The following is a 14,435-nucleotide window of genomic DNA, read 5'->3' on the forward strand; positions in this document are numbered from 1 at the left end:
TTACATTGAATTATTATTTAATATTTGATTTTAACTTAAATAAACTTATACTATTATTATTTATTCAATTATATTAATGTATTTAAGTTTTATTATTATTTATATTTTATTTAAGTTTATTTAAATAATTATAAATAACTTTAGTTATAAACATAATATATAAGTAAGGGTAAAAGTGTGTTTGAAAAAAAAAAACTTTTACTAAAAATAGGTCTAAGGTACTATTTTGGTATGGATATCAAAACAGATGGTATCATTTTGGTATTTTGCATGAAGCATATTCTCTTAATATAATGTGGTGTTGGACATCATAAGTTGTTATATAGCAATGCTCAATTTTGTTAGACCTAATTATCAATTGATAATTTTAGCTTAGCCAAGTATGTGAAAATAAAGAATTTATATTCAATGAGTAGTAGTTGGTCTCTATATAGCCTGATTAAATGAGTGGTGTAGCTTCTTCCTCATCATCCACAAAATTTCCAAGAAATTTCTCACAAGATTACAAAGCTTGGAAGATACGTAGTACTTGCGCTTTCATTCAAGATCCCTTAATATTTAAGGTACGCACTCCACATTTTGAAGTGCTGTGTTGTGAGAGTTTATCTTCAGATCATGACTATGGCACCAAAGAATAATAAGTACGACGTTTTCATAAGCTTTAGAGGCGAGGACACCCGTCACAAATTCACTAGCCATCTCCGCAAAGCATTGTCCCATAAAAGTTTACATGGATGTGAGGCTGGAGAGAGGTGATGAGATTTCTTCTGCTCTCTTGGAAGCAATTGATGACTCAAAGCTTTCTGTCATAGTATTCTCGGAAAATTATGCATCTTCTAGTTGGTGTTTGGATGAACTGGTTCATATTCTGAGGTGTAAAAAAAGAGATAAGCAGATTGTAGTGCCAATATTTTATCATGTGAACCCATGCATGTGATGTTAGAAAACAAACTGGGAGTTTTGGAGTTGCCTTTCGTGGACTTGAACAACGCTTTAAGAGCAACTCTGATGGATTGACTCAATGGAGGACCGCTTTCATATCTACAATAAGTAAAATGCTAGGTAAGCATTAGGCCTCTTCTCATATATATATATATATATATACTGGATACAAACAACGTGCAATATGCACGTTTGCTTAATTTTATTTATAGAATTTATTAATTTTGAAATAAATATTCTATTTTAATTAAATAATTTATTTATTTTTGTTTAAGTTTATGTTTGTTCTACCTTTTGAATTTGAGAGTGATAACAGTAAATTATATATTATATGTTTAATGTAATATTAAACATTATACGTGGATTTTAAATTTAAGTTTCTTGCTAGTTTTAAAAATAAAAACAATTTGTTGCTAATTCACAATAGATTATATTATATGTTTAATATAATATTATTCTAATAAGTAAGTTTAAGTTTAATTAAATTTTATTTAAATTATAATACGTATGATTTTATTATTTTTAAATAATTATCATTGTAAAATATCTCAAAAATATTATATTTTAATTTGTTTAATTATTTATTATTTTAAAATAATTATTATTCTAAAATATCTTAAAAATATCATATTTTAATATGTTTAATTATTTATTATTTTTAAATAATTATCATTGCAAAATATCTCAAAAATATCTTATTTTAATTTTTTTAATTATTTATTTTATTTTATTTAAATTTAAATATTTATAAACTACCATTAAATATATGAATATTCCGTTAAAGTTAACATAAAAAAAATAAAAAACCATTAAAACCAAGAATTTTCGTTATCTACACACTTATTATATAGAAGAGATATAGTATACACCATCGATCTTCTTTTTGACTGCCTATGCTCTGTGTAGCTTTGTCTCTAATATATGTACGAATAATTTTCTTTTATTCGTTGAAAATAAATTAAAAAAAATTAATATTGAAAATGTATACTTGTATTTTCAAGGATACGTCGATGGTGCAGTTGAAGAACCCTGCAGGAGTCATGAGTCTGATAGATTGAGTCAATGGAGGACTGCTTTAACATCTGCAGCTAATCTTTCTGGCTGGGATGCACCCCCAACAGGGTAATAACTTTTTTATTTGTTTATTTTACTTATTATTAAGATCTAAATGTTATAACAATTTCCCCTGTTTCTGTTTATAAAATGGAGCAATTAATGAAATTTCCACAAAAATAAAATGCCAATAGTTTATTAACTGCTTATAACAAGTACAAAAAAACCATCATAAAGCAGTCCATTAGCTCATTTCATCTTGTATTTTCTAAGGCAAAAACTTACTTATTTAAATCCTTAATAATATTTAAATCAGAAAAGTGTATATATACTTCAACTGTTTTTACAAACTATTTAGCACCAAAAAAGGCCTGGTTGAGGCCTATGCAATCTCAATTACAAGTGAGCAAACCAATCTTTTTCTATATGTGATATCTTCCTAGGCATAATCCCAGCTATCCTATATTTAACTTCAGCTTTAATACGCTGTATAGTTAGTTCCCCCCGTTTGCTTCTATGATATGCCACAAGCCTTTATTTCTATTAGACCATATCTGGTAAACCATAGGAGCAAGGGCTACTGCGAAAACATTCTTCTAAAATCTGCCGTATCTGCTGCAAGTAAGGCCTCTTATCAAACATTTTATAGTGATGTAGCTGGAGTGTTCATTGTAACCAAGTTTTGATTCCTTGTAACACCCTGCTACTAAACAAACACTCAAAAAATAAATGCGAAATATTTTCTATATCAGCACCACAGATATCACAATTTGCAACATTGCAAATATTATATTTCAACGACCTCTCTCTTGTTTGCAACCTATCCACCATAGCTAACCAAAAGATAAATTTATGTCTAGGAGTAGCTAGCCGATCCCAAACCACAATCTGCCAATATAATGATTCTTGAACTGGACAAAGCACCTTATAACCCTGCTTAATCTGATATCTCAGATGTAAATCTTTGAATATCAATGAGTCCTTTGAACCTATCTTTGACTGCTACAATTTGTTTCCAATTCCAGCTACTGGACACCGAAGCTTTATAACTCCACCAATCTTCTTCACCCAAATACACATTGTAAATCCATTTTATCCAAAGATTATCTTGCTTTGTTGCCACATCCCATATGTATTTCCCTATTGCTGCCATATTCCACTGAATGACATTCCGAAAGCCAAGGCCGCCCTCTTTTTTCGGTTTGCAAAGTGATTCCCATGCTACATACCCCGGCCCAAGGTATTCGGATTCTCCTTTCCACAAGTAAGCTCTACAAATAGAGTTCACTTTTTGAAGAACTTTCTTAGGTAGGATCATAATTTGGGACCGGTAGGAATGAATAGTGATCAAAACTGAATTGATTAGAGTAATTCGACCAGCAAAAGATAAGTTCCTTGAACTCCATGATCTGATTCTGAACACCATTTTTTCCAACAACTAATCACACCCAGCCACTAAAATTTTTTTTTGCACAAATTGGAATACCAAGATATCGAAAAGGCAAGTCATGTTTGCAAAAAACAGAGATATGTATCACTCTTTGAACTTCCCCCGAATCCATTCCACAATAGAATATTGCAGACTTGGATTCATTCGGCTGCAAACTTGATGTTTGAGAGAAAAGTTTAAGACCTTGTAGTATGAGGTAGATAGATTTGAAATCACCATGACAGAATAATAAAACATCATCTGCAAAACAAAGATGATTTAATTCAAGAGTAGAGCATATGTCATGGAAAATGAAGCCTTCTTTCTTCCCTACTTTCCCCATGATTCGAGACAAATATTCCATTCCCAAAACAAACAACAAAAGGGACATTGGGTCTCCTTGGCGCAAACCTCTTTTCGCTTCAAAGTACCCAACCATAGATCCATTAAACATTAGAGAGAACCGGGGTGTACGCACACATATCATAATAAGATGAATGAATCTATCTGGGAACTTGAAGGCTCTCAACATCTCCTCAATGAAGTCCCACTCTATTGTGTCATATGCCTTCCTCAAACCTAGTTTAATCATACATTTGGGTCTTGTACTCTTTCTTCCATAATGGTGGCACACCATTATATTATGAGCGATATATCTCCCTTGTATAAAACCCCCTGATTAGAAGCTATGAGCTTTGGAAGAACTAATCTCAGTCGTGAACAAATTATTTATTCGTTGTTATATGTAATTAACACAAACAAAGTTTTAATCATATATTATGCTAGAGAAACTTTGCTTCACACCTAGCATATCCAACTGATAAAACTTTATTCGTTTTTGGTTGTATTATTCTAGGTGTGATGAATCTGAATTAATTGATAAAATTGTCAATGACATTTTGAAGAAATTGAATTTTGTGTCATCAAGTATTGAAGTTTTGAATGATCTAGTTGGCATGGAGAGACGAATTGAAAATCTTGAATCATTGTTTCAGACCAAGTCATCGTTAGATGCCCAAATTGTAGGAATTTTGGGAATGGATGGCATGGGCAAGACAACTCTAGCACATGCCCTATTTACTCGAATTTACAATAGGTTCGAAGGTCATTGCTTTCTTGAAAATGCCAGGGAAGAATGGCAAAAACACAAGAGGCTCAATTTAAGGGAAAAGCTTTATGCTGAGTTATTGGAGGAACGCCATCAAGATATAGTCAACATGTTTGCGAAGGAAAGACTTTCTCGTAAAAAGGTACTCATTGTTCTTGATGATCTATCTGATGTAGAGCAATTTGAGTATTTAGTTGGAGATCGGAATTGGTTAAGGCATGGAAGTAGAGTAATTATAACAACTAGAAATAAGCAAATGCTTAATAATATTGGGGTTGATTGGATCTACATGGCAGAGCAACTAGATGATGATGAAGCTCTTCAACTCTTTAGTTTGAAAGCATTCCAAACAGATTCTCCACCAAAGAAATACATGGACTTGTCGAAAGAAGTAGTGAATTATGCCGCAGGCATGCCCTTGGCTCTAAAAGTTTTAGGTTCTCACTTGAATTCAAAGAGCGAAGAAGAGTGGAAAAGTGCATTAGTCAAGTTAAAACAGTTTCTTGATGGAAAGATTCAGGGTATATTGAAAATGAGTTATGATGGACTTGATTATCATGAGCGAGATGCGTTTCTTGACATTGCCTGTTTTTTTAAAGGAAATAAAATAGCGTTTGTGGAAGAAATTTTGGGTGGTTGTGGATTTAAGGATACCATAAGAAATCTCATTAATAACTCTCTCATTAGTATCACACATGAGAATAAGGTATGGATGCATAATTTGGTGCAACAAATGGGGTGGGAAATTGTTCGTCAAAAAAATCCTAAAAAGCTTGGAAAGCGCAGTAGGTTGTGGATTACCAATGAAGTATGTCATGTTTTGCTACGTGATTTAGTAAGTACTAATTAATGTTTTATTCTATTATTATGTATTCTTATTGTTGTTGATGTAAGAGTAAATATATATATGGGAATTCTCTTATACGGGTTTCACTTAAAGCTCTATCGGTGGGGCTCTCAGTGTTCTCGACTCGTGAACCGTTTTTGACGCGATTTATTTTATGACCGTCTATATTGTAGCTATTTAGAGCATCCTGCAAATTTTCAGAAAATTTCGAATAGTTTACAGTACCAAAAACTAAGTTCAAATATGTTGTTGTACGCGTGACTAATTTTTTTATGCATGTGGAAAACAACATGTTTGAACCTAGTTTTCGGTACTGTAAACTATTCAGAATTTTCTAAAAATTTGCAGGATGCTCTAAACACTACAATATATACGGTCATTACAAAAATCACGTTGAAAACTGTTCACGGGTCGAGAAACACTGAGAGCCCCACCAGTAGGGCTTAAAGTGAAGTCCCTATAGAAGAATTGTCATATATATATATATTACAAAGTATTAAGTTGTGTAATCTATTGTCATATTGCTTGTCAATTTTCAGGGTACTTCATCAATTGAAGGATTATCACTTAACACATCTCACATGAAGTATGATATGGACATAAAACCTACCGCTTTCAATAAGATGTACAATCTAAGATTGCTTAGAATTATTGTATGCATGGGGAACTACAAATTAAGTGTTTCTGGAGGTCTTGATTTTCTTCCAGATGCGCTTAGATATCTCGAGTGGGCTCAGTATCCGTTGAAATCCTTGCCATCAAGTTTCATTCCACATAATCTTGTAAACCTCGATATGCCCCTAGGCCAATTTGAGCATCTTTGGAATGGACTACAGGTATATGTAGTGTAAATGATATATTTTGTTAATAAATAATGTTTAGGTATAATAATTACAAGAACTTATTTTTTTTCTTAATTTCTTTTTTTTTTCCTACAGCATGTGGTGAACTTAAAGTATGTGAGTCTTTGTTTCTCAAAGAAGCTATCTAATATACCAAATTTGAGCAGGGCTAATCTTAAGTGTGCAGATTTTGAAGGTTGTACAAGTTTGGTTGAGGTTCCTTCATTGAGGTTTCAACAAATTAATGAAAAAAATTCTATTAAGATAATTAGGAACCAAATTACATCAAATGTCTGGAGCAAAAGAGAAGACTTGTTAAGATATGGGCCATTGCAGGGTCTCAAAGTCCATGACTACTCTTTGAATCTTAATGGATGTTCTAATTTCAAAACTCTTTCCCATTTGTTTGGAGGTATTGAATATATAGATTTACGCTCGACTGCAATAGAAGTGTTGAACGAAAAAAAAAAAAAAAAAAAGAGCAGCAACAAATTGTTATTATTATTATTAATATATAAATATTTCCTTTATAAATTAGTTAAAACCTGAAAGGAATATTTAGTTATTAAAATAATAATAATATATAAAAAGGGGATGAGTCAGTCAAAAGAGCAAATAAAGGAGATATTTTCTCCACTTCCACCACTTTTACGTTGAGTGGGTTTTTATTAAAAATAAAAATAATAAAAATAAAAGGCTCTATAAAAAGATAGAGAGCAGAACAGTTAAAGGGATTTTTTTTTGGGTTTTTGGGCAAAAAGAAAATTGATACGCAAAAGTGAACCAGACAAATTGAGAAGAAAAGAACACTGCATATTCTAAAGCATTCCTTCAAGCTCTACCAAGGTAAGTACAGATTCATAAAATGGATCTATATCCTCTTCTCTTGACTCTTTTATTTTTTCATCTATGGTGATTAAGAGTCATTCTAATCCCCTTTGATTCACTAGACTTCAGAAAATAAGTCGATGTGATATATAATCAAAGGGGAAATGAAAAGACTGATATTTTTATATTGTCAATTTCTTCATGACTTCCTTTTGGTTCACTAGACTTCAGAAAATAAGTCAATATGTGGTACATAACCAAAGGAAAGAATAAGAGATTTAAAGAAATTGTCATGCTGCCAAAATTATCATGGGTTTTAATGTAAAAAAAATAATAAGAGCAAAATAGAAAATTTGGTTGAATATCTCATACCTCGCTGAAATTGCAAATAATTAAAGTATTTGTTTAAGCAGTGCTGGGATTGGCTAGTCAATTTCCTGGTCAAATTCAAAAGAGATAAAATCACTAAATTTTGAGTGAATATTGACATATATATGTATAGTTGTACACCAAAATGAATAAATGAAAACCGGAAGAACTAATAGCACGAAAACTGATTGAATACTGATATGTTTGCAAATAAATCAGTTCAAAATGCTTCCAATGTGATCCTTATCGTGGTGGTGTCTGATTCAATTGCTGATACATATATATGGCTGGTCTTGCATGCCATTTGTTAATTCAGAATTTATATGACATACATGCATATATAAATGGCTGGTCTTGTCTTGCATGCCATATAAGTTATAACAAAGAAACAATATATGTTATAAATACATTTTTCTTTTGTCTTATACGGCCAGTAAAAACTATAATGATAACAAAGCAAAAGCAAATTTGTATTCTCCAGTAAAATAAGTCATGACCGTCGACCATATATACATATATGTTGAGCTTGAAAACATATATGTAACTCTCACATATATATATATATATATATCTCTGTATATAAAGCATTAAATTAAGGGATATATGCCTATTCATGGTATGCTCACGTGAGTAGCAAAAGGGGGATGAGAGAATAGGTAGCTTACATATAAGGTGTAGGTAAAATTTGAAATCAAGTCCCAAAGTCCCAAGAGAGTCCCACGTTTGGCTGAAGGAAGAAAGAAAAATTTTGTACTGTAAAAAAAGGTCAAGAAGTAACCATCAGTAATTGACTGTTTTGTCAAATAAATAAATAAAAAAAAGGATCATATGCAAAAGTATATATATATATATATAAAATCAGTTTTGTGATCAGCCAAAATTAGATAAGCCAAACTCAAGATATATATATATATATACACACACACGTATATTATATTAAGTGGAGAAAGAGACTCTATATATGTATATATGATATCTCAAAAAGATGTGTATTATACATATACAATATATACATAAGAGGGGTTTACCTTGAGGATAAAATTTTTGTGTGTAGGCTCTGTGAGAGAATGACAGTCTATCATATAACTCTTACTTTATCTCTGTAAAGCCATTAAATAGACCAGAGATATATCCAATAATCAAATAATATATAATAAAAATATCTTGAATTTGAACCCAAATTTAAATTCAAACTTTAAGATATTTATATTATTTGACAAATTCAAAACATAAAACAGTCAGATTTTATCTCAAAATTTTAAATTCAAATTTAAAAAAAGATAAATTTTGAATTTTAAAATAATGATATTATCTGATATAAAATTTTAGATTATTCCCCACAAATTTTGGAATAATCAATTAAAATATTGGTTAAATAATCTCTTTATATAAAATAAATTATTAAAAATATTTATAAAGAGATTTCAATACATAAAATTGTCACCAAAATGATAAAATTCTAAAACCATGCGAAATGGTATGAAATTTCCAAATCCTAAATGAGCTCATCAAAATCAATTCAAATGATGAAATATCATTCCAAAATTCCAAAGAGGTCATTAATCTCACAAAATCTCAAAAATGGTAATTTTACCTCAAAATTAAAAGTGCACTAAAATTCAAAGCCATAATAAATGGTATCCCAAAAAGAGGTCATTCACCTCTTAATTATCAAAGCATCATAAAATCTTTGGAAATACTGGAACTACGTTAGACTTGATTCCTAAAAAGGGATACGTAGGCAACTTAGTTGCTAAGACTAAGTGCAGTCGCCAATACCACAAAATTGTATAAAAACACAAATCTCAAAATTCCATAAAAGGTCATCCACCTAGGAATTTTTTCCAAATTTTCAAATGGCAAAGAATTCCTGAAAATGGTCATACACCGGAATTCTTATATTCAAATTCTAAAATATCACAATCCGAACTACAAGTGGCTTGATCCTTCACAAAGAAGGTATGTAGGAAACTCAGTTAGACAAAAGTCCTGAGTTCAGCTGCAACTCCAAATTCATCCCAGTTTTCCTTAAATTATTTCAAATTATTTAATATCATCGTAATTGGAATCAAAGGGTATTTTCTTTAAATAAAAGGATTGTAATTAAGAGGTTATTCTTATAGTCTCGGATGGGTTGAACTTAAATAAATAAAATCTTATGCTATAAATTTGGCATAGGTGAAATTGTGTTTTGCATTTATTTATTTTTATTTTTATTTTTTTTATATTATTATTTTGTAAATATGAAATTTTTGCTTAACAAGAAGAACTTCACCATTCAATTTGGAGTCTTGGACATCTAGCTTTATTGGATCTCAACAATTGTAAAAGCCTCAAGAACCTACCAGAAGACATTTGTAAGTTGGAGTGCATGAAGGAGCTAAACCTAGGTGGCTGCGTGTGTATCAACATGTTTCCAAAGCTTCCGAGGAACATAGTGAGAGTAGATTTGAGTGGAACAGCAATAGAACAAGTCCCATCATCATCATTCGATTATTGTACAAGTCTTGAGGCTTTGTGTCTGAAAGATTGCACAAGGCTTGAATATGTTTCAACAGCTATTAGCAAGTTAAAATTGCTCAATCATCTTGACCTTTCTTATTGCTCCAAACTAAAGTGCTTCCCAAACATCACGGAGCCTATGGAACATTTGGTGCATCCTTATTTGGATGGTTCAGGGATTGAGGAGATACAATACAGGTCGATTAAAACTTTAATTGGGCTTCGCATGCTAAATTTGAGGCAATGCAAAAATCTTAAATCTCTTCCAATAGGTATTTTTTGTACAAGCCACCTTGAGGTTCTCTACCTACCAGAGCGTTTAGAATTGGAGAGTTCAACATTTCAGAGATTTGAGTATGAATACTACCGTGATGCTTATAACACAGCCAAAAATTCCATCTTAAATCAAGTATGTTCGCACCAACTTTCATTTTAAATTATTTGACTAGATTTCTTAATTGAAATTCTCTTGTTCATGTTGTATGCAGCAGGAAACAGCTTACTCTAAAGAGGGTTCTATTCTTTTTGGCGATAAAATACCATTTTGGTTCACACAACAGTCTGAAGGATCATCTATAGGCTTTAAGTTTTCATCAAATTTGCTCGAAATTGACTCAATAACGCTAGCTTTATGTATGGTGGTTAACTTTGAAGAGTTGTATATTCATGAGACGAGCCACATTATTCGTTGTGAATGCCATTTCATCAAATGTGATAACACAATTCGGAAACGGGTGTTTGTGTTTCCTAAACAGGAGAAAGTCATATGTTACAAAAATTCAAACTTCTTGTTGATGTGGTATTTGAATGAGACATTCAGCAATATTCATGACACGGTTGAGGTATCGTTTGACTTCTCCATTGTAAATGTAGAAGGGAAACAACATCGTGTTGGCCTAGTAAAAAAGTGTGGAATCCATGTGTTGAATAGCCAATGTGCAAATAGTGAGAAAATTCCTCACAACTACTTCCCATTACTGCTTTACATATCAGAGGTAATTCATAAACTTCCTTCCTTAACGTTGCTGCACCTTTAATTAATTGCGTTTATTTTAGACCGTTTATAATTAACATACATTATTGATCGATGCTCATATAGCACTATCATGATTGATAGATTATTCTTGTGATCTCCTTAATAGTGATGCACATGGGGCAGGAAATTGGCGGGGAGTGCTCCCCCGTCCCCGTCCCCATTTATATTTTTAATCCCACGTCTCCGCTTCATCCCCGTTTATTCCCCATCGGGGGCGAGGTGGGGAATCGCCTGTTGGGGCGGGGAATCCCCATGGCTAACAGGGGCGGGTGAAAATGTGCATATAGACTTATAAGTAAATGAAAGAAAAAAAAAGTTGGGAAAACTATGAAACTACTGACTTTGGTTAAGAATTTTTTCTCTAGGGGAGAAACGGCAACCAATGTGATATGCCCAACCCCATGGGGAAGACGAAACCTTCTGATCTCATTTCAATTACACGACGGGGTACGCTACAATTTCCCGGACGAGGGAGAGTACGACTTTTCAAATAAAGGCTCCAGAGAAGGATCATGGGCACAAAAACAATGCATTTAAGTTAATAATTTTATATATTGAATTAAATCTGTTTATAAATAAAGGTATTGTTGTGTTGTGTTGATTATGTTATGAGAGGATAATAAAAAATAAAGAAAAGATTGAGGAAGAATAATACATTCTAGCTCTCACTATCTCATGACACTGTGATAACTCTACAAAATAGAGTTATTTCACCACTTTTTATGTGCTAATTGTTGTTTAATTCTTGAGTTTTAAAGTAATTTTGAATTTATTAGGTTTATTTTTATTTATATATTTTGATGTGTTTTTATAGTTATTTTGTTATAAAATGTTGTAGTTAATTAATTGAATTATTGTTGTTTAATTTGAGGTAAAAAAATGTTGTATTATTAAAATTAAATATTAAATGTAAATTAAGTTTTAATTAATATTTTCAATGAATTAATATGATTTATTTTATAATTGAAAATAGTTGATTTTGATTTAATTTATGTTTATTTTGTAGGGAATATGTGTATTTTATTTGCTCTTGAAAATAAAGAAAAATGATGAAAAAAATGTGGTATTTTTGTGAAAAAAAAAACAGAGGAAATTGGCATTTTCCCAGCTGTGGGCTTGCCCTTCCCCAGGCCCAACGCCCAACGCCCAACTCCTCCTAGCTGCTCCTCACAGACCAGCCGTGAACAGCCAGCAGCTCCCCCCACTGGCCCTCTTCCTTGCTGCTCCGTCAACAATGCCACAGCCCAGCAGGCCAACCGAATCAGCCAACATCCAGTTGCCTTCAGCCATTGCACCCCACAGTTCCTCCTTTCCAGCCACCTGCCACAACCCACAAAGCTGTCATTTTTTCTCCCTTGAGTCCAACAAAGACACCAATGTTCCCTTGTCCCACAATGTCCAAAAATACCATTTTTTTACCCAAACTTTTCTACACATTTTACCTCAAAACATCATCATTACACCCTATAATTTACCCCTATTTTCCATAATATAATGAATTAAATTAATTTAATTAATTTAATACCTCATGTTTTGGCTATAAATAAGGGATTTGGGGTCAAAATTTGAGGGGGGAGGTTACCATACAAAAAATTCTACACATTTCAAAACTTCTCCATTCTCTTCATCTTCTTCTTCTTTTTGGTTATTTTCTATGCATTTTTAGAGGAAAAATTTGGGGGTTTTCCTCCAAATTTTCCCAAGTTATGTTTGTAATTTTTAGTTTGTATTTGCTATTTTAGTTATGAGTTTCTAATCTTTTTAAGATTATTAAGGTGATGATGAAACAATTTGTAACTAGATAATATTTATTTTGTATGTTGATTTCCCATTTTATGCAACAAAGTTTATGGAATTTTCTTCTTCAAATATTTTCTTTCACCTTAAATATCATGTATTTTAGATTGTTAGCACATATTTACACTTTGTTCTTCATTAGTGCTAAAACATAATATTCTTTGTGTAAGATGTGTCATTAAATTGTACACATCCATGCTTAAGGCAAAAATATTATGTTTTTCCTTATAAATAATGTCCATTGATTTAATTGTTATTTCATTAGATTGATTTATACTAAATGCTTTGAAATTATAATTTTGAAAAGTGAAGAAAAATCCTATCTTTTTAGAAGTAATTTGTGCTTAAAATTATAAATCTATTTGAAAAATGATAGTTTGATTTATTTTAACTATCACTAAAACTTGGGAATCAATATACTTATAAATATTATTGAATTTATATTTTGTGGAGTCTAATCCTTAATAATCTTATTTTACTATCTTGATTTCAATTATTAATTTAGTAATATATATTGTCTTTAATTTCTATATTATTGTCTTTTATTTTATTTTCATTATTCAAAAATCTCTTCAATCTTTGAAGCTAGGTTAGAATTTATTAATTTTCGTTTAAAATAGCTCTCTTTTTTATTTTAGACAACTCCTTTGGATTCGATCTCGTGCTTACACGAACACTATATTTCATATACGATTCGTGCGCTTGCGAGTATAAATATTTAAAGCATACCTGTTTTGGGTCCATCACACTGTGCCACAAAAAAGGAGAATAGTTTCTCTTCTTCTTATTATTCTTTTTTTTTTCATTATTATTATTGTTAGGATTAGTTAGAAATATTGTTATTAGTTAATTAGTTGTTCTTTTGTACAGCTCACTTCTAACCATTTGGTATAGCTAACCTCTCTAACTAATCTCTGTATTTATACCCCTGTAACTATCTTATTGAATTAATGAGAATCAGTTCATTTTCACATTTATTTCGTTTTCATATTATGGTATCAGACCCTTTCTGATTCTCTTGATCCTCTTCATTTTTTCCCCTATTCTCATTTCCTCTGGTCATCTCAGCCTCTTCTTCTTGTTCGTTCATTCTCTAATGGTAGCTCTGAATGCTTCATCAACTCCGACTGGTGCTTCTGCTCCTTCGTTCTCTCCAGTGGTGTTCTCGCATAATATGTCTGTTAAGCTAGATCTCAACAATTTTCTCCTCTGGCGACCTCAAGTGCATGCGGCGATTCTTGGTCATCAACTTCATGATTTCATCGATCCAGATTTCAAGATTCCTAAGCAATTTCTTTCCGATGTCGATCATGAGGCGAAGCAGGTGAATCCTGAGTTTGTGAAATGGGAGCAACAAGACCAGCTTCTTGTTAGGACTAGTTTTGGTAGGTTTTTATGGCGTGTTTTAAGATGCAATTTTAATCTTTTATTTGGTTTTGTGCGATATTATGCCGGTGTTTATTGTGTTTTCGGGATTAAGTGTGGTTATGGAAGAAATAGCTTGAAATTGGAGGAAAAGTGCTTAATTTTTGAAGAAACGGTGTTAAACGGGCTAAGGAATGGAAACTAGGCGAAACCGGGGGTTAAATTGATGATTTGGTGAAAATTTGGAATTAGAGCCGCAGCTCTATGGTGTAGAGTCGCGGCCCTAAGAGTTACAGAGAAGGAAAAACAAATCTGTC

General features: G+C 31.8%; 1 protein-coding gene and 1 pseudogene across 1 annotated transcript; both read left to right on the forward strand.

The window, feature by feature from the left end:
- Positions 1 to 568: 568 nt before the first annotated feature.
- On the forward strand, positions 569 to 7,680 carry LOC133783630 (disease resistance-like protein DSC1; annotated as a pseudogene).
- A 2,007-nt stretch (positions 7,681 to 9,687) lies between these two features.
- Positions 9,688 to 11,673, forward strand: LOC133781386 (disease resistance protein RPS4B-like). Its single transcript, XM_062220358.1, has 2 exons — positions 9,688 to 10,329; positions 10,409 to 11,673. The coding sequence occupies exons 1-2, from the start codon at positions 9,790 to 9,792 to the stop codon at positions 10,955 to 10,957; spliced, it is 1,089 nt and encodes a 362-aa protein (XP_062076342.1). The 5' UTR covers positions 9,688 to 9,789; the 3' UTR covers positions 10,958 to 11,673.
- Positions 11,674 to 14,435: the final 2,762 nt, after the last annotated feature.

The sequence above is a fragment of the Humulus lupulus genome, chromosome 6, assembly GCF_963169125.1.
Source record: "Humulus lupulus chromosome 6, drHumLupu1.1, whole genome shotgun sequence".
Classification (NCBI taxonomy): domain Eukaryota; kingdom Viridiplantae; phylum Streptophyta; class Magnoliopsida; order Rosales; family Cannabaceae; genus Humulus; species Humulus lupulus.